The sequence below is a fragment of the Pelophylax lessonae genome (assembly GCF_965119305.1).
Source record: "Pelophylax lessonae genome assembly, chromosome: 2".
Lineage (NCBI taxonomy): Eukaryota > Metazoa > Chordata > Amphibia > Anura > Ranidae > Pelophylax > Pelophylax lessonae.
Window position 1 is genome coordinate 713,912,680 of NC_138769.1, and position 20,586 is coordinate 713,933,265.

Below are 20,586 nucleotides of genomic sequence, written 5' to 3' on the forward strand. Positions count from 1 at the left end.
CTGCAAAGGGTGGGCCAACGCAATATTGAACCCTACGGACTAAGAATGGGATGGCAATACAACAATAGTGTGTGTATATGTATGTATGTATGTATGTATGTGTCGCTGTCGTTGCACTATGCTTAGGTGTGAATGGAGCCTTAAGCTAGGCTAAGTTTTTTTTTTTTTTTTTTAAGATTTTTACAGTTATATTTGTTTTAGTAAGTTTTCCTTACTATTTAGTTAGGCCTTGTTAGGTAATTTAAAAAAGTAGGGGGGGGGGTCACTGAACCCCGGTAATCTTTGATCTCTATTATGATGTTTAGGTAGATCCCCACCTCTCAAAGGTTGCCTACTCCTGCTGTAGAGTAGACTACACAATTTGGGTATTATATATGAGACTTTTTGGATCCTTTCACACGGGCTATCCGATCAGGTCTTCCTGTTTTCAGGCGGACCTAATCAGGCCCTCCATTTACCCCTATGGGGCGGCGAATGTCAGCGGGGACATGACCGCTGACACCCGCTGCTATCCGATCTGATCCTGACCGCCAAATCCAGACGGAGGGTGACCCTATTTTCCATTCGTTTGGAGGATTGGATATGATCGGGTGAAAGACAGGCGGCCCGATTTCCCCATAGGGGAAAGCAGGCCTCTGTCTGTCTCTGCTCTCCATAGTGAGCAGAGACAGACCTGTCATCCGCCTGCTCAGTGGAGCAATCCCCCCGCTGAGCGATGGCGGAGTCTGCTGAGTGGGCCGCCCATGTGAATGGACCCTTAACCAGTTATCATTGGCAAAAAAAAATGCAGCCTTCCATCTACCCTTTATAAGTGTCTTCAGTCTATGCCAGTCTCCTAAAACATGTCCCCAGTCTCCAACAACTCCTATACCAACTTTTCTCAAAATGTATACTCCAGAGGAACCCTTAAAATAATTTTCAAGTCTCAGGGAACCCCTGCTAATAAAATTACAGACAGCTAAAAAGATCATTGGTGTCATACTGTTGGCGCTGCCAAGTTTTTTGGACCTGGAACTATGCAGGCGCCATCAGATGGGAGGTCAATCAGCTGCAGCTCAAGGAACCCCTAGCTTTCTTTAGAAAAACCTTAAGGTTCCACTGAACTCTGGTTGAGAATGGCTATAGCATGTTCACAGTCTCTGATCATCCTCTATACCAGGGGTCTTCGAACTACGGCCCTCCAGTTGTTCAGGAACTACAATTCCCATCATGTCTAGTCATGTCTGTGAATGTCAGAGTTTTACAATGCCTCATGGGACGTGTAGTTCCGCAACAGCTGGAGGGCCGTAGTTTGAGAATCTCTGATCTAGCCACATAATTGGCAAAATATACTTATGTTCTCCGTAAGGACAAAAAGGATTCATAGAAGGTTCGATAGCTACACTCGGCTTGTTTGGGGATCCCTGCTTTATAGCAACACAACTGTATATTGCCATGATCTAAATGGTTATTAGTTATTAGAATTAGTGCACATGGATAGGAGAGATCAGTTAGAGGTTGGTTCTTAAAGTGTAATTCAAAATTCCGCTTCTCGGACTGATGTCAGAAGGAAACCAAAAATTCCCATGGTCACCACCAGCCCCAAGCTTGTTTTTCTTGGTTTATGAAGGATTGTGGGTAAAAACTAGTCCAGACTGCGTTAATGGTGTATTTATTTGCCTGTAAGATTGTTGCATTTAAAATACAGTTTACTGATGCCTCACTTATAATTGGTTATTGATTTCAGCAGTTTTTGCTGCCCCATAACATTTGTAGTAGGATTGTATAATACTTTGCATGCACAACAAAACCGTTTGATGAAGTACACTGATTTCCCCCGATTTCATGCCCTCCCTTGCCCTGTCGAGCCCCCCAACCCCCGCCCCACACCTTTTTATCAAAATCTCTGTTTTCATGCAATAAGGGGAATGGGAATTTTTCTATCCCAGCTGTCTTCTACTTGGAAAGCACTGACCCATAAAAAAAACTATATTGGAAACCGCACTTTTTAGAGATTGTGAACAACTCAACCTCTACAAGGCAGGTATCAACTAGCCAGCATGTGATTTATTGTGTTTTTTTTTTTCTTTTTTTTTAATGGGAGCTAAAGCACTTTTTCAATGAGTACACTTTGGGGGGGGGGGGGGGGTGTTCTATCATTAAGGCCGGGTTCATACTATCTGCGGCGCGGGTCATAGCAGGGGGTCCGGTGCGTCCCCGTTCACCTTTTCAGGTCCGAATTTCTGCCTGAATTCAGACCTGAAATGGAGCCAGAGATGCAGTGCGCTCCGCGGCCACCCCGGAGCTGTGTGAATGGGCTTCACTGTGAGCCGGTCACACTCTCATGTCATGCAATTTGGATGCGGAGAAACCCACATCCAATTCACATTCGTGTGAACCCAGCCTTACCGGATAGTAAATTTTGTTGTTCCTTCTCTCAGTTTCATATTTTTATAATTGTCCTATAGATTTGTAGGTTTTTCACTTTAAGGAAAACTCAGTTTTATGTGACAGTTATCTACTGGATGGAAAGAATTTTAGGCTGGTCATTCATGGTAAAGTTTTTTCCTGTACCAATTCACCCCCATCCAGGGCCGTCTTAATAGCATCATGGGTCCCTGGTCAAAATAATGCACTGGGCCCCTACCAGCCTGCTCCAATTTATGCACCTACTCTCAAGAATTAAATTATAAATAGTTGATAGAAATAAAGTGATACTAAAGTCTAATTTTGTTTTCATTTAAAACAAACAAACATATTATACTTAGAGCCGGTTCACATTAGCGCGACTTGTCAGCCTGACAAGTCGCGCTCCCTCGCGGTCCATTGACCGCTACAGGACCCGTTCTAATAGGAGCGACACAAGTCGCTTCGACTTAGAAAAAGGGTCCTGTACTATTTCGGGGCGACCTCAGAGCGACTTGCATAGACTTTACCATTATGTGAAGTCCCTGCAAGTCGCTCCGAAGTCGTGGTGCAATTTAATGCACAAGTCGCCCCCGAAGTAGTAAGGAGTTGTCGCCTCAGTGTGAACCGGCTCTTACCTGCTCTGTGCAAAACCAACTGCACAGAGCAGCCCAGATCCTCCTCTTCTCGGGTCCCCCCACCGGCGCTCCAGGCCCCTCCCTTCTACCGAGTGCCCCCACAGCAAGCAGCTTTCTATGGGGGCACCCGCGCCACTGCTTGGTGTGTCGATTCAGAAGCAGAGCTGCAGTTTGACCCTGCCCCCTCTCCTAAATGGCTCACTGACTTTAATTGACAGCAGCGGGAGCCAATGTCCTCCTGCTGCTGTCTCAGCCAATGAGGAGGGAGAGTCTCGGGCAGCCGAGACTCTAGTGCAACATTGCTGAATCAAAATGGGGCTCAGGTAATATGAGGTTGGCTTCTGTACACTGATTTTAAACCAAATAAGCATTCCATAAATCAAAGACTAATCCACACAAAGGGCATAGTACAGGGATGGAGGTAAATAGGCACCAGTAAATGATGGGGTCAGGAAGGCACAATACTGGGATCAAGAGGGCACAGCACAGGTTCCAGAACACTACTCAGGACAAGGCCATCCTCGGAAAGCTTGGTAAAAAGCTTGACTGGCCCAGCAAATCCGGGACAGTTGGCATGTATGATGTAATGCAAAACTTTCATGGGGCCCCCATGTAGCTGATTGAGCGAAAAATGCCAATTTGCCGGTTTGTGAGAGTCAATCAATAAATCGACTTCTAATGAACTGGAAGGTCCATACATGGAGCAAACTTTGGCCAAAATTCCTTATATGACCTGCTTTACTGTGTTAGTGTTTCTAAAGCCAAAACTGTTTTTGGAGTTTTTTAAATGCGTGGGCAAAAAAAAAAATAGAATCCCTGTCAAGAGTATAGCGGTGTAAAAGGTCTAACTATCTTTAAATTGTTGGTGCTAGTTCATATTAAGGAAACATAAAACTGGCAACGCATTTCAGGGGCTGAAAGATCTTTGCCTTCCTCATGGCTACAGAACAGATACAGAAGTGGTGATAAAAAAATATAAATTCCTATATTGGTCAATTAAAATTTGAAGTATAAATAAAACTCAGATTTTTTTTTTATAATCAGAAATTGTTTATAGAAAATGATTATATTGATATAATTCATAATGAATTTTTACAAGAAATTGCTTATATTTAGACATATCTTTGGTACTCTCATTGGAACTTTGGGTCCCCTAGTTAAAGGGTACCTCAAGCGTGGCCTCACAACAACTACTACACCCAGTTTGAATCTGATTTACGTCTTTAAATAATTAACTACTGATAAGTCGTATAAATCTTCATTCATGTATGTCCAGAGTTTTTATTGCTCTCTGGTCCCCACTGGGGAGATTTACCCTTACTATTTGTCTTGGTGACCTTTACCACTGAGACAAACAGGGGTTGCAAATCCAAAGTGTGAGGCCCCTTTCTCACACTGACTTTTCGTTCAGGTCTGCCTGTCAGTTTTTTCAGGCGGACCTGATCGGATGCTCCATTCAACCCTATGGGGCAGTTAATGTCAGCGGTGACATGTCCGCGGACACCCTCTGCTATCTCATCCGATCCGGTCTGTGAAATCCACAGGGATGGTAACCCTATTTTCCATCCGTCTGGCAGATGGGATCAAACGAAAACATACAAGAGGTCCGTTTTCATTCAATCTCCCCATAGAGGAGAGAGGGGCTCTGACAGGAGTGCAGAGATGGACCTGTCATCCACCTTCTCAGCGGATCGATCCCCCTGCTGAGCAAAGCGGAGTCTGGACACTTAGGGTTGTCACCAGAGCAGGAAGTAAGGAAGATGTTCTCACTTTGAAGGAGAGCTATTCATGACTTGGGACAAGAAATACATTTCTCTGGGGCAGAAGATATAGAAAAATCTCCCCAATTGGACCCCCCCCCCAAAAAAAAAAGGGGGAGTTTAATTTTCACTATACTATTGAAAAATTTGAAAACATTTTGGCTTTAGATAAACCTAAATGTTTTAAAATGTTTTTTTTTTTTCCCTGCATTTAGTTTATAATCATCTATGCATATTTGTATATTACATATGCAGCCTGGGCTTGCTCCTTCATAGTGATATATAAAACTATCAGTAGGTCCAGATCCACCTGCAGCTATAGTTCTATGCATATGTCCACTTTGTTTGGGCTTGGCCCAATTAAAGGGCTAACAAGTAGGGCTGGAAGGTGAGAAGCACTGCTCAAGATTTTGCGTCTTCCCTGCATATGCACAGGCCGGCGACAGTTTTAATTTTACAGAATAATCTGATGCATGTCTATATTATACCTAGTTACAATGGAGAAGACAGTGCAGTCACCATCCACGCTGTTCAACTGCTGCGAAAAAAAACAAAACAAAAAAACAATAAGTTGCTCAGTCTTTTATTTTGTCCTTAGTTTGCGCTGATTCAACAGCCTGTATTCAAATTCTAAAGATTATTTCTGAATAATGTTAAGAGTTTACAGAATAATGTGTCTTGTTTCCTGGAGTGGCTCATTCACACAGGAAGCGACAACAGTGAAGCTTATTTCATTCATCTATTTAACAATAAAATTAGTAGCTCTGCGGGCACTTGGAGCGCTTCTACCTGCAATTAAAAAAAAAAAAAAAAAGTTTATTAAAGTATAAAAAGTTTAGAAAACGGTATAAAAAGGATGACCGTGCCACAAATCGAATGCAAATCAAGTAAGTCTTGCACTTGAGAAGAAGTTCGAAGAAAAAGACCACATGTTCAGGGGGCTCAAACTTCCCCTTCATTAGGGCTTAGATGCTGCCACTAAATGAAGAGAATACTGGCCAACAAAATGTAAAAGAAAAGATATAAAGCAGTGATCGGAATCAGTATACTTTATATCCTTTTTATTTTACTCTTTTTATACTCTTTAGACTTCTCCAAGCAACCCAAGGTCCCCCTGATTGAGTTGAGTGCCAGAATCTAAGCCCTTCATCAGGGATTAGATGCTGGTACTAAATTAAGGAAACACGGGACAACAAAATGTAAAATAAAAGTTTTATAAATTGGTGACCTGAATCAGTGCACTTTATATCCTCTTATTTTTCTCTTTTTATACTCTTTAGACTTTTCAAAGCACCCTAAAGTTACCCTGGTTGATAGAGAGCTGCCTCCAAAATTTCAACTCCAAACCATTGGGTCCAGCCCTCATAAGTTGAACCGTCAAGGGACCCTTACCAGAGTTTGGGAATCTTTAGGTAAATGCTCCCCTAAATAATAACCAGAGACCCCAAGGTTACTCCAGTTGAAGGATAGCTGCCTCCAAAATTTGGAATTCATCCCTTACCAAACCTTGCCCACCATTGGGTCCAGCCCTCATAAGTTGAACCGTCAAGGGACCCTTACCAGAGTTTTGGAATCTTTAGGGAAATGCTCCCCTAAATAACAACCAGAGACCCCAAGGTTACCCCAGTTGAAGGATAGCTGCCTCCAAAATTTGAAATTCAACCCTTACCAAACCTTGCCCACCATTGGGTCCAGCCCTCATAAGTTGAACCGTCACAGGACCCTTACCAGAGCTTGGGAATCTTTAGGGAAATGCTCCCCTAAATAACAACCAGAGACCCCAAGGTTACCCCAGTTGAAGGATAGCTGCCTCCAAAATTTGGAATTCAACCCTTACCAAACCTTGCCCACCATTGGGTCCAGCCCTCATAAGTTGAACCGTCACAGGACCCTTACCAGAGCTTGGGAATCTTTAGGGAAATGCTCCCCTAAATAACAACCAGAGACCCCAAGGTTACCCCAGTTGAAGGATAGCTGCCTCCAAAATTTGGAATTCAACCCTTACCAAACCTTGCCCACCATTGGGTCCAGCCCTCATAAGTTGAACCGTCACGGGACCCTTACCTACAGAGCTTGGGAATCTTTAGGGAAATGCTCCCCTAAATAACAACCAGAGACCCCAAGGTTACCCCAGTTGAAAGATAGCTGCCTCTAAAAACCTTACCCTGTCCACCACTCCACCATTGTGTCCTACAGTCCACAAATGCACCCTTTTTCTTTCTACCAGTTTAGAAACAAATGTCCTTCACAGGGATTGATTTTTATTGTTGTGTCAATGTCTCCTTATGAAATGCTGGGAACAGTGTTACAGGTAAATGAAATGACTTGTGTGTATAAATCCTCCATCGCTATTATGGAACATGCCATTCTAACCTCATGCACAAAGCAAGCACAGTTATCATCAGAATATATTTTTAAATGATGTGTAAAATTAAATATAAGAGGACCACCATAGACACTGGTTATCTTACATTTTGGGAATGCTGCCAGGTTTTGATTTAGATACCGCAAGACTACAAATAGCATCATGCATGGAAAATTTGCTCTACTAACCTAACAAGGCTTTTTTTTTTTAATTTACTGTTGCCAAAGAAGGAAGGCAAACTGATTGCTGTGTGAGGATTCAAGCCACTCTCCTTACTATAAGTTACTCCATAATTTATTATAATTTTTTTTTTTTTGGCCCAACTTTTATTTTGTGACATTGAAACCTTAGGATTGAGATTTGGAGTCAGAATTATATATATATATATATATATATATATATATATATATATATTTTTTTTTTTTTTTAACTTTTTTTTATTAAAAAAAAAACAGTGATGTTTTTAAACCCTCCGCAACCAGAATCCAGATTTCGTTTTCATAAATTTTGCTCTTTTGAGCATTAAAGTTAAAACTAAAGGCAAAACTTTTTTTTTTTTTTAGTTTTGGACATAGTGGAGAAGAATTAGAGCACCTCTCAGTTTTTATCGCTGTATGTGCCCCTATTAAGGAGATTCATCCTTTCTATTTGTCCTGTTTACCATTATCATTAAAAGTAAAAGAAAATCCCATATTTTTGGGATGTCCCCAGAAAAGCAATAGAGAGGGAATCTTCCAATGGGGTTACTAGTTCTGGTGACCTGGGGGTCCCCAGGATTTCCTCTCACTCCCTATTAGAGCTGCATGATTCTGGCCAAAATGAGAATCACAATTTTTTTGCTTGGAATAAAGATCACGATTCTCTCACGATTCTCTGTGTAACATCTTTTACATTATAAAAAAAATTGGGATAACTTTACGGTTTTGTTTTTTTTTTATTCATTAAAGTGTGACATAAAAATTTACAACAATCACCATTTTATTCTGCAGGGTCTCTGCTAAAAAAAAAAATATATAAATGTTTGGGTGTTCTAAGTACTTTTCTAGGAAAAATAAACTGATTTAACTTGCAAGCAACAAGTGTAGGAAAAAGGTTTAGTCTTTAAGAGGTTAAACTTCCTTCCTCCGGCAGAGGGAAAGAAAAGATACAATGTAATCATTTACAGTTCAGTGGGAGACTAATGCTGATAGGCTTTTGCGGGAGGCTTTTTTTTTTTTTTTGACAGCTGCTCCCTCATAGCTATGTAAAGAATCGAGCAAGTGTCATGTTAAGATCGTCAGGGGGAGTGAATCGCGATCTCGATTCTGTTACGATTAATCGTGCAGCTCTACTCCCTATGGTTTAGGACAGTGTTTCTCAACTTCGGTCCTCAGGGCACACTAACAGGCCATATTTTAAGTATTACCTTGGAGAGATGCAGACTAGAATACTGCAATCACTGAGCAGCAAATTCTATCACCTGTGATGTATTTCAGCTTTCTTGCAAACCTGGCCTGTTAGTGTGCCCTGAGGCCTGGAGTTGAGAAACACTGGTTTAGGAAGTGAAGGTAAATTTCCACAATGGGACACCGATGGCGTAGAAAAATATTACGTTTGTTATAACTCCCCCTTGCTCTATCCAAATATAAAAAAAAAGTTTTGCCTGTAGTTCGACTTTAAAGTGAACCTAGACTAGGCTACCTTTTTTTTGTCTCCAATAGATTGCGAGCAACCTATTTTCTGCTGTATTCTGCAATTCTCTTTTTTTTTTGGTCACTTCTGGGTTTTGAATAAGGAAAGAATCGAAATTGGAATAGGAATTCCGCAAAACCACTGCAGTGCCACAAATATCCACCAGGAACTTGTTAAATGAGATGGCAACCGATTGCTGCAGACCATTCAGAGCTTCACATTCAACTTTCTTTCCTGAATGTGTTGTGATTGGATGCTGCCAGTAGCAGCTCAGCCTTACATAGATAAAGTCTTTTGCTTTATTAAATTGCCTGAATGATGAAGAGTCCAAGTGTGACTTTCATTCTCCCAGTGTTGATTGCTTTGGGTAACAAAAGCCATAATGTTTTCACACACTTGGTCTTTGGGTTTCTACTTTTTGAGTGAGTTTGGAAAAGGTTTAAGCCCTCCGAGACCTCAACAGGGAGACATTACCTAACTACGGCTTGGCCACTCTTGGCTTTTCAGTTGTCACTGGTTTGGGTGACATTTTCATGTATCAATGCGGAGAATATTTTGAGTCTTTCTGAAACCTCAACATGGAGATCTCAACCAGCCCCGCAATGGCCATGAATGACCGCACTGATTTCAGTGTTCACTGGTTTAGGTGACATCTTCATGTGTCCATTCGTAGAATCCATTGAGCTCTTCTGAAACCTCAACATGGAGATATCAATCAACCTCAATATGGCCATGAGAGACGGCACTTGGCTTTTCAGTTGTCATTAGTTTAAGCGGTATATCTTCATATGTTTATGTTAAGAATCCACTAGAGGGTGCAGAATCTTAAACTGATTAAGCTTTGAAATATATAAGACTGAAGGCAGAAAAAGACCAAGTGGTTCATCGAGTCTGCCCCTTTTTGGTTCTTCTTTTTATTTATTTTTTAACCTTTTTGTCTGAGCATTGATCTATGTTTGTCTCAAGAATAATTAACTTCACTTACTGTTGACTGACTCACTACCTTATTGAACCTTATTGACAAGGGCAATATTTTCGAAGGCCTGTCATTGCTGACCTCCTTCTGAAAATACTAGTTGCCTGACTCCAACACCTTGAGTCTCTGACTTGCAACAAGTGTGCAGATTGTGAAGATCAGAGAACAGTCATAAGTTCCTTTTTCTATGCTTGTTCTCGGTCAGTGGTGCAATTTTTTTATGCCAGAAAGCCAGTAATGTTTTCAGAAGGAGAGGTCAACAATGCAACCTCTGTTTAAGTGAAGGGTTCCTTATAGGTAAGCAGTATGACATCAGTATTAATGGAGGAAGAAAAAAATAATAAAATCTATATTTAGTTTTACACGCAAAACTTTAAAAATGTGTATTTTGATGATGTTGACTCTATAAGCCCACTGGGTGCATTTAAGAAGTCACTTCATGCATGACTCACGGCCTTCATTCATGTCTCCATCTGTGTGTAGAAACATAGCAAAGCAGCCATTCCTAGAGACATTGCAGGACAACTTTATTGAAATGGACATCCTCCCCACCTCCCGACATGACGGTGCTTACAATGATGGGTATGTGACACATCCTATTGATTGTCTGCCATTTTGCATGAACCTCACCACCTCACCTATCCTTCCTCTCTACTCACTGCACTTACCAGGTTCTGACACTGCCGGGTGATGCCACACACAGCCAGCCCTGATGAATCAACAATATGGGACTGTATATGTGACTGTACTTGGTGGATATTTGTACACTCTTTTCATCACCATGTGTAAAAAAAAGGATTATCTCAATCACCTTAATATAGCCAAGAGGATTCAAATTTTGTATCCTCATTTGTCTACCAATACAGGTTCAAATTTGATTGGTTACTGTAGATTGAGGCAGATGATTCATATTTCACCCATTTCGGTAATGAGCCGCCATGTGCTTTTATATTTCATACTTTTTATTGGTACACTGCAGAGCCAAAAATTTTAGAAACAAGGTACTGTTCAAGAAACCGCATAACTTACAGGCTACAAGGTACAGGTGTAAGGACCTCAAAGAGAAGACATCTCACATTACTACCAACTGACTATAAAACTCCAGGTCTGAGAGAGTACTGAGCCAAATGGGTTAAAGTGAGCCTGTCTCTGGGCTATGTAAACTAAATGATTTTAGATATTCTGAGAGGGGCAGTAAAAGTACTTTATAACAAGCCTCAGTAGCTATAGACATTGTGGAGAAATTTATCTTCAAATCTCACAACACAGCCACTGAGATTTTTTTTTCTTTTTTACCTTTTTTATAGAGAGCATTTTTTCACAGCCACTGCAGGTGTCTTAGGCTTTAGCAACTAACTTTAGGGTCTGTGAATCTTTTAAATTGAATTACTTCACAGTACATGCAGCCTAAGGACCCATGCACACTGGACATTTAACCCTGATGCTTGAGGCTTTGGAATTTAGCCACAGGGCATAAATGCACTGTCTAGCCTTGTTTGCCAGCAACCTGTCAAACTCTATGAAAAGCTTACAGTTAGTGCGGCTGGACTGGGCTGGAAGGTGCACCAAGTGGTACCTACATTTAGGGCAGTTATGTGCTCAGGGTTTAATTTGGCATGGCTGTGCATCACTTCGCTTTCACAGCCATGTCACTCACACTGCGGCAGTAACATCCCTGCAGTTGTAGTCCATTGATACTTCCTCCAGTCCCTTAACTGAAGCTGGTGGAATAGTCTGCAGGTTCCAATGCAAAAAAATAATAAATCCACATTTTTTTTTTTAATTAAAATGGGTGCATTTATTATTTGCAAAAAGTGAACAAACTGATAGAGGAACTTTCTAACAAAAACATGCATAGAAAGCACAAATATTGTTAACACCCAGCAGTGCCAGCAAATGTTCTGGTGAGACTTCCATCGTGCTCATTTTGGACGGTAAGGCTCAACTTCTTAAAGGACCCTTATGTGGCTCAAGCAAATTTTGAACAGTTCTAAACTCAACTTGCAATTCTATTCTTAAATGTCTATACAATTACTTTCCATACTATAAATTATTCAATTAACATCACTACTGAGTATAGCTGTCCTTCCTTTGCTATTTACATCAAGTTGCTTACATTGGTTTACATTTTAAAGATTTGATAAATGAAAGAATATAATATATAAGAATATCAGAATAGTGACAAATATTATTCTAGCCACATACAGTAATTGGCAAAATATACTTATTTTCTCCAGAAGGACAATACCGTTCCTCAATCCATGTAGGCTGAAAGGATTCCTAGAAGGTTCGATAGCTACACTCGGCTTGTTTTTTTCGATCTGATGTTGATTGAAGTAATTTAATTTCCGTTTCAATACTTATTTTAACTTTTCTTTAATTCAATTTACACCGTTTGGAAAAAGTAGTTCTTCTTTCACATTAGTTTACAATGTTGCATGCTCTGTGTTACCACTATAGTTTGTTGGAATGATTGTCTTCAATGTTTCTGGAGTCCTCTCCCCTAAGGGTAGAAACACATTGGGACCATGTCATTTTCCTTCTGTTTGGGTTTTTACAGAAGACACCGTTTTGAACCTTTTTGATTATACTGTATATGGTAGGTCATCATTGGCCTGGGACCCTAGAGCTGTTTTGTCATTGTTTTTGGTTACCCTAAAGACATGGTTCCCGAAATATTGCAAAGGAGACCTCTAGAGACCTCCGTAGAAAGTCTTGACTCTACAGTCCTAAGGCTGTGAGAAAACTGAAATATTACAAAAGAAAAAAAGAGCCCTCTAGATGGGATTTTAATAGGCAAAAAGAAATGAAAGGTTATGTATAAAAAAGTAATACTTATTGAATGTATCCTGGTTAAATCCAATGTAGAAAAATAATGTTTAGCTTCAAACATACAAAGAATGCAGTCCTATAGCAAACACATTATACATAAAAACCACATAGTTCTGTAAATTTTTGGATCTGGATGACAGAAGAAACACCCTACGCGTTTCAAATTTTTTTTCTACAATCTTCTTCAGGGGTGTATATGCAAAATAGAGCAGCGCTAACAAAATTATGAAGAAAGAACAGCTTCTATGGTGAAAAAAAGAAATAATGATAGTCCATGCAATTCCCGTGAGGAAAAGGTGACACACAATCCTGGGTAGAAGACACAGGTGCCCTAGTGCACTCACGACCACCACCTTCTGAAATGGCCTCTCACCTTAAACCTGTTTGTCATAAGCATATAACATCCGGGCAATCAAGGAACGATCCTTAACAGAACAGACCCAATGGATCAGCCTTACTCCGTAGCCACACAGCCAACAGTATCCCTGGATGAGCACTGGACGGCAACTCCTCTCAGCACCATGCAATAGGGAACATAAGAGCGGGCAAGCCCATAGTGTGATACTGACAAACTTTTATTGATACAGCACAGAGATAGACAGCCTCTTACTTGGTTAGTGGTTAAAAAACAGCATGTAGTGTACAGCGATGTCAGGCGGGTCCTGCAGGCAACCTCGCCAGAATTTCCAAACAGCAGCGGGTGACGTCAGTAGCTCCGCCTTCCCCCCCGGACGCGTGTCATCTCCCAATGGGAATTGCATGGACTATCATTATTTCTTTTTTTTCACCATAGAAGCTGTTCTTTCTTCATAATTTTGTTAGCGCTGCTCTATTTTGCATATATATTTTGATACAGGATTTGTTCTTTGACCTGAGAGTACAGCTGCTTCCATTCAACATTTACATCCATTTGCGCTGATATAACTCCGATTTCTGTGTTTCTTCAGGGGTGTATATGGTTAACAGAGTATATATTTCTATAACAGAAAATATCATTAAGTACTCAGACATATGAAAGCAAAATAGACATTACAGAATATTACCCAGAGATACTGACCACAGGGAATATATACAGTGGTATGATGGACTGCAAGTTCTAAAAACAAAAGAGCGTTGTAATTGTCAGCTAATGGCTATCAACCAATAAGAGGGGAAGCAACGCTTTGACGTCAGATCCTAGACCACTGAGGGCAGCCTTCAGTGGTCCTCAGTGGTCTAGGAGTGGACGTTCAAGCGTCGCTTCCCCTCTTATTGGTGGATAGCTATTAGCTGGCAACCATTACAACGCTTTTGTTTTTAGAACTTGCAGTTTGTCATACCACTGTATATGTTCCCTGCTGGTCAGTATCTCTGGGTAATATTCTGTAATGTCTATATTGCTTTCATATGTTCTGAGTACTTAATGATAATTATTTTCTGTTATAGAAATATAAACTCTGTTAACCATATATACCCCTGAAGAAAATTGTAGAAAAAAATATTTTGAAACCCGTTGGGTGTTTCTTCTGTCACCCAGATCCAACAATTGACAGAACTATGTGGTTTTCATGTATAATGTGTTGGCTTAAAACATACAAAGAATGCAGTCCTATAGCAAACAACTATTTTTCTACATTGGTTTTAACCAGGATACATTCAATAAATATTACTTTTTTTAAATATACACTTTAATTAATTTTTGCCCATTAAAATCCCACCTAGGGGGTTCTTCTTTTTCTTTTGTACAGTCATTAGGGATGTGGGCATTCCCAAGCCCCCTTCTACAACAGATTTCCTGTATTAACTGAAATATTACACACCTAAACCTTGTGGAGAGTTATCTGAAGTTGGTCTTTATGGTTTTGTCTGTTCCTTCTTCAGTAGTCACTTTTTTACATAGAGCTTTTTACCTATCATCTATCGGTTGATGTAGCATTTTAATGTGTCCTATATTTGGAATACCAGTGGATTTCTACCTATGAGTGGAAGCTTGGGGTATGGGGACTCCAACACAGCTTTGTTTACATTTTAATTTCTTTTCAAACAAAATTGACAGATAACCTGATAAAATTGTGTAAAGTTGGTGAATTGTGTTTCTATAATTGTAGAAGTGAAGGAGCCTAACATACATATATTTATTGTGCATGAGGGTTGAGGGATACCCCATTGCGGTACCTTATTACCAAGCCATCAGCCAGGTCAGTATCTGATGAGCTTTTCCTTCTTCCTCACAGGCACTTCCTCTTTAAACCGGGAGGCACGTCTCCTTTGTTTTGTACAACATCTCCAGGATATCCCCTGACCTCCAGCACTGTGTACTCCCCGCCTCCCCGGCCGCTCCCACGAAGCACTTTCTCCAGACCTGCCTTTAACCTGCAGAAGCCGTATAAATATTGCAACTGGAAATGCGCGGCACTAAGTGCTATCATTATCTCTGTCACACTGGTGATCCTCCTGGCCTATTTCATTGGTAAGTGCCTAATCTTTACTGTTCTCCTCTAGAAGTCATGTTTTATGCAAAACAGAAACCATCTGTTGTGTGCTGAATTGTTGTTTATGGATTTAGTCTTTTTAGTTTGCAGAAACCAGCGGCATCATTGAGAAAGAAGCCTTTTCTTTCTCTAGAAACCAGTGACATCACTGAGCAATGCTGCCTATGGATCCTCTACAGACCAGTGACATCACTGAAAATGTAGCCTATCCGTCCACTACAGACCAGTGACATCACTGAGAATGTAGCCTATCCATCCACTACAGACCAGTGACATCACTGAGAATGTAGCCTATCCATCCACTACAGACCAGTGACATCACTGAGAACGTAGCCTATCCATCCACTACAAACCAGTGACATCACTGAGAATGTAGCCTATCCATCCACTACAGACCAGTGACATCACTGAGAATGTAGCCTATCCATCCACTAGAGACCGGTGACATCACTTAGAATGCAGCCCATCCATTCACTAGAGGCCAGTGACATCACTGAGAATGCAGCCTATCCATTCACTAGAGACCAGTGACATCACTGAGAATGCAGCCCTATCCATTCACTAGAGACCAGTGACATCACTGAGAATGCAGCCCATCCATTCACTAGAGACCAGTGACATCACTGAGAATGCAGCCCATCCATTCACTAGAGGCCAGTGACATCACTGAGAATGCAGCCCATCCATTCACTAGAGGCCAGTGACATCACTGAGAATGCAGCCTATCCATTCACTAGAGACCAGTGACATCACTGAGAATGCAGCCCTATCCATTCACTAGAGACCAGTGACATCACTGAGAATGCAGCCCATCCATTCACTAGAGACCAGTGATATCACTGAGAATGCAGCCCATCCATTCACTAGAGACCAGTGACATCACTGAAGATGCAGCCCATCCATTCACTAGAGACCAGTGACATCACTGAGAATGCAGCCCATCCATTCACTAGAGACCAGTGACATCACTGAGAATGCAGCCCATCCATTCACTAGAGACCAGTGACATCACTGAGAATGCAGCCCATCCATTCACTAGAGACCACTAGAAAATGCAGCTCATCAATTCACAAGACAATAGAGATGTTATTAGGAATGCAGCTTATCTATCCACTTAGATCCACTGGTGATCCATCTAATGACTACACCTGTTCATGAAGGGTATCATTGAGGACATAGCCTATCCATTCATCAAATGTAGCCTAAAGATCCCATGCTTTTTCCACACAAAATGCCTCATGGACTAGTAACTACTTGCTAGTAAACAAATAGGTTGTATCCTCTAAACCAAAATGGCGGATCTATTGTTTGTGTTCAACAGGTACATTATTACGTAAGTGTATGACCTTAAAGCAGTGACCTATGATAACCGTTGAGACGACTGTTAATTCTGGTCAAGTTTAACCACTATAATTACTAACCATAATGACTCACTTCTAAAGAAGCCATGAATGATTAAAATTCAAATTAATCCGTTCAGCTCCGCACAAACATATTTAACAAAAAGAGTCTATCTGATCTCATCAACAAGAGGGAAAAAAGATATTTAATTAGATTTTGATGAAAAATTGTGTTTAATTTATTGCATAATCAATTATTAATTACTGCAATAAGGAGAGTTGGCTGGGTTTACTAATTAACTCATTTAAAAATTATGAATAACCTTTGAGTGAGTAATTATTTCTTACGTCCTGCCACCAAAGCGATATAGAGACAGTTTCCTAAAGACACAGTTGTCGATATTGATATACTCCATCCTTTTCACTTCTGCTTGAAGAGCTACAAATTGTGTTAGACAAACTCTCACATCTTGTAAGGGCATTTATCAAGATGACTGCCAAGTTCGCTTATTACTTACCTGACTTTCTACAAGCATACCCAAATCGCTGTCATTAGTAGGATGCTGGCCAAAAAATTAAAGGGGTCTCCAACTCCACAAACGAAGATTTGCTATGTTATAGGGAACATCTAGAAATGTTAAATTGTTCTAAAGGCAGAAGATTTTTATTTTTTTTTTCTTACCTTAACCTCTTCTGGACCGGAAGGTTTTACTCCGCTAATGACCAGGCCATTTTTTGCGATACGGCACTGTGTTACTTTAACTGACAATTGCCAGGTCACCCAATTAAAATGAAGTGTAAATCGAGAAACGCCAACTGCGGACACCCCGTGTAACAGGTGAAAATGAACAATAAACTGATAATTAAGTAAATCAATGCGCAAAAAAAAAAAAATATCAATAAATCAATAAATTGATAGGTACATCAGTAAATGCACAATAAAAAAATTAATAAATATATTAATAATCAAAATGTGATTAATGTAACCATATCATCCGATTCAATTAATATGCATGAATATATAAGTATATAAATAAGTGTATAAATAGTCCACAATCAATATCTTGCGCTTCAAAATTGATGAATGGTGAAATCATTAATTTTGAAGCACAAGGTATTGATTGTGGACTATTTATATACTTATTTATATACTTATATATTCATGCATATTAATTTAATTGTATGATATGGTCAAATTTTTATTATTAATATATTTATTAATTTTATATTGTGCAATTAATGATGTACCTATCAATTTATTGATGTATTAATATTTTTCTCCTATTGCACATTGATTTACTTAACCGCTTGCCGACCGCCGCACGACTATTTACTGCGGCGGTCAGCCCCTCACAGGCAAAGCGACGTAGGGCTACGTCGCTAGCCTGTGAGGCTCTAAGGAGCGAGTGCGCGCCGCCGGAGGCACGCTCCTCCTCCCGCACGGTCACGGACCCCCCCCCCCCCCGCGCGTGTGCCCGGCGGACCCGATGTCCGCCGGGCACTCGCGATCGTCCGTTACACCCGGAAGAAAGGCAGGCGGCTGATGTAAACAAAGCCGCCTGTCATTCTTCCCTGTGTAAGAATGGAGATCAGACGGTTCTACTATGTAGGACCGTTGATCTCTGTTCTTACACTAGTAGCCACAGCCAATCACAGTTAGAAACGCGCCCCTAGGACACACTTAACCCCTCCCTCTCCAATACAGTTAACTCCTTCACTGCCAGTGTCATTTTACAGTAACAGTGAATATGTGAAGCACTGATTACTGTAGTAATGTCACTGGTAACACCAAAAGTGTCAAAAATGTCAGTCAAGGGTCCGATCTGTCCGCCGCAATGTCGCAGTCCCGCAAAAAAAATCACAGATTGCCGCCATTACTCGTTAAAAAAAAAAAACAACAAAAATGACAAAAATCTTTCCCTTTGTTAGTAAACGCGATAACTTTTGCGCAAACCAATCAAAATACGCTTTTTGCGATTTTTTTTTTTTTTTTTTTTTTTTTTTGTTTTTGTTTTTGTTTTTGTTTTTTTTTTGTTTTTTACCAAACATATGTAGCATAAAACAAATTGGCCGAAAATGTTAAAACATTTTGATTTTTACATTTTTTTGGGGGGGAATTTCATATAAAAATTTTGAAAAATATTGTTATTTTTGCAAAATTGACGCTCTTTTTTTGTTTATAGCGCATGATCAAAAAATCGCACAGGTGATAAAATACCACCAAAACAAAGCTCTGTTTGTGGGGAAAAAAGAACGTCAAATTTGTTTAGGTACAGCGTCGCACGACCGTGCAATTGTCCGTTAAAATCACGCAGTGCCGAATCGCAAAATAGGCCCTGGTCAGAAAGGGGGTAAAATCTGCCGGGGCTTAAGTGGTTAAAGTGGAGTTCCGGTCTATTTTGCAACTTTAGTGGTACCTGGAGTGCACGCTGTGCTGATCAACAATTGGGCATTTTCAATTTTTTTTCGGGGGTCCCTTACCTTATTTTCAGGGCATTTTGTATTGAACTTCCTCCTTCTCCCCCCTCTGTGGCCGCCGCCACCGACATCACTTCCGCCTTTGCATTGCATCCTGGGAGCTGTTTGTCATCACTCCCAGGAGGCTGGAATCGGGAAGAACTCCCAGAACACTCACTGGAATCAGGAAGAAGGACACTGCAGATTACATTGCGGCTTCAGATGCCCACATCCAAGATGGCCACGCCCAGACAGCATTTTTAAAAGTACGATTTTGACTAAAATCCAATACTATACACCTTGTAAGTATGAGAACAGCGGTTCTGTAAATGGCGATGGATTAGTATTATAGGGGTATTTTTCGTTATAAAAGGTATTTGAGGCCGGAACTCCGCTTTAATTATCAGTTTATTGTTAATTTTCACCTCTTACACGGGGTGTGCGCAGTTGGTGTTTCTGGATTTAGACTTCATTTTAATTTGCATATTTATACAACTACAGCATTTTTTAGTGGAGTTTTAGTTAATATTTTCCATTTGTTATATTTTCACATTGTAATGAGCGCGAGAGCTTCTTTTAAATACCCAATTAAAATTGATGTAATTTTTTTCCCCCACAAATAGAGCTTTCTTTTGGTGGTATTTGATCACCTCTGCGATTTTTATGTTTTTATTTTTTGCGCTATAAACAAAAAAAGAGCGACCATTCTGAAAAAAAAAAAAAAAAACACTATTTTTTACTTTCTGCTATAAAACATTCCCAATAAAAAAAAAATTTAAAATCAAAATTTTTTCACCATTTTAGGCCAATTTGTTTTCGGATACATATTTTTGGTAAAAAAAAAAAAAATCTCAATAAGCGTATATTGATTGGTTTGCGCAAAAGTTATCGCGTCTACAAACTAGGGGAAATATGTATGTCATTTTTATTTATTTATATATTTTTACTAGTAATGGCAGCGATCAGCGATTTTTTTTTTTTTTGCGGAGTGCGACATTGCTGCGGACAGATTGGTCACCTACTGACACTTTTGACACTTTTGGGGGGGGGGGGGCGCAGTGACATTACTACAGTAATCAAGACAAAGAGAGAGAGAAGACCAAGCGCCAATCTAAGTGTAGCAATAAAGTCAATTTAATAGCAATTTAAAAGAATATTACTCACAAGCGAGCGTAAAAATTGCTATTAAATTGACTTTATTGCTACACTTAGATTGGCGCTTGGTCTTCTCTCTCTCTTTGTCTTGGATCCATACAGGGTTACTTCACCCTACAAAGCCTGCAGCCATCAAAGTGTTAGCAATTCCACTGGACTCTGCCATCTGCTTTTTGCCCATATCCAGATTATCGCAGCAGCTCGTGCCGTCCGATTGCGCCAATCTCCCCCCCCTTTTTTATTACTACAGTAATCAGTGCTAAAAATATGCACTGGTACTGTACTAATGACACTGGAAGGGAAGGGGTTAACACCAGGGGTGATCAAAAGGTTAGAAGTGTCCCTAGGGGGGTGTTTTCTAACTGTGTGGGGGATGGGCCTGCTGGATGAGCACAGAGACCAGTGTTCCTAAATAGAAGGAACACGAGATCTCTGTGTTCTTTACAGACACCTGCCATGTTTGACACCTGTGGTTTAGATCATCTCTCTAGGAAATAGAATGAGCTCCTCCCAGGCCGCCATTATCAAACACTTGT

At 40.3% G+C, this 20,586-nt stretch overlaps 1 protein-coding gene across 6 annotated transcripts in view; it reads left to right on the plus strand.

Moving 5' to 3' along the window:
- The window catches only part of TENM4 (teneurin transmembrane protein 4), a 1,723,986-nt gene that overhangs the window by 1,388,202 nt on the left and 315,198 nt on the right, over positions 1–20,586 (plus strand). For all 6 annotated transcript variants that reach the window (XM_082246029.1, XM_082246030.1, XM_082246031.1 and 3 more), the window contains 2 exons: positions 10,279–10,377; positions 14,841–15,076. In XM_082246029.1, coding sequence (XP_082102155.1) covers positions 10,279–10,377; positions 14,841–15,076 — 335 coding nt within the window. The remainder of the gene's footprint in view (positions 1–10,278; positions 10,378–14,840; positions 15,077–20,586) is intronic.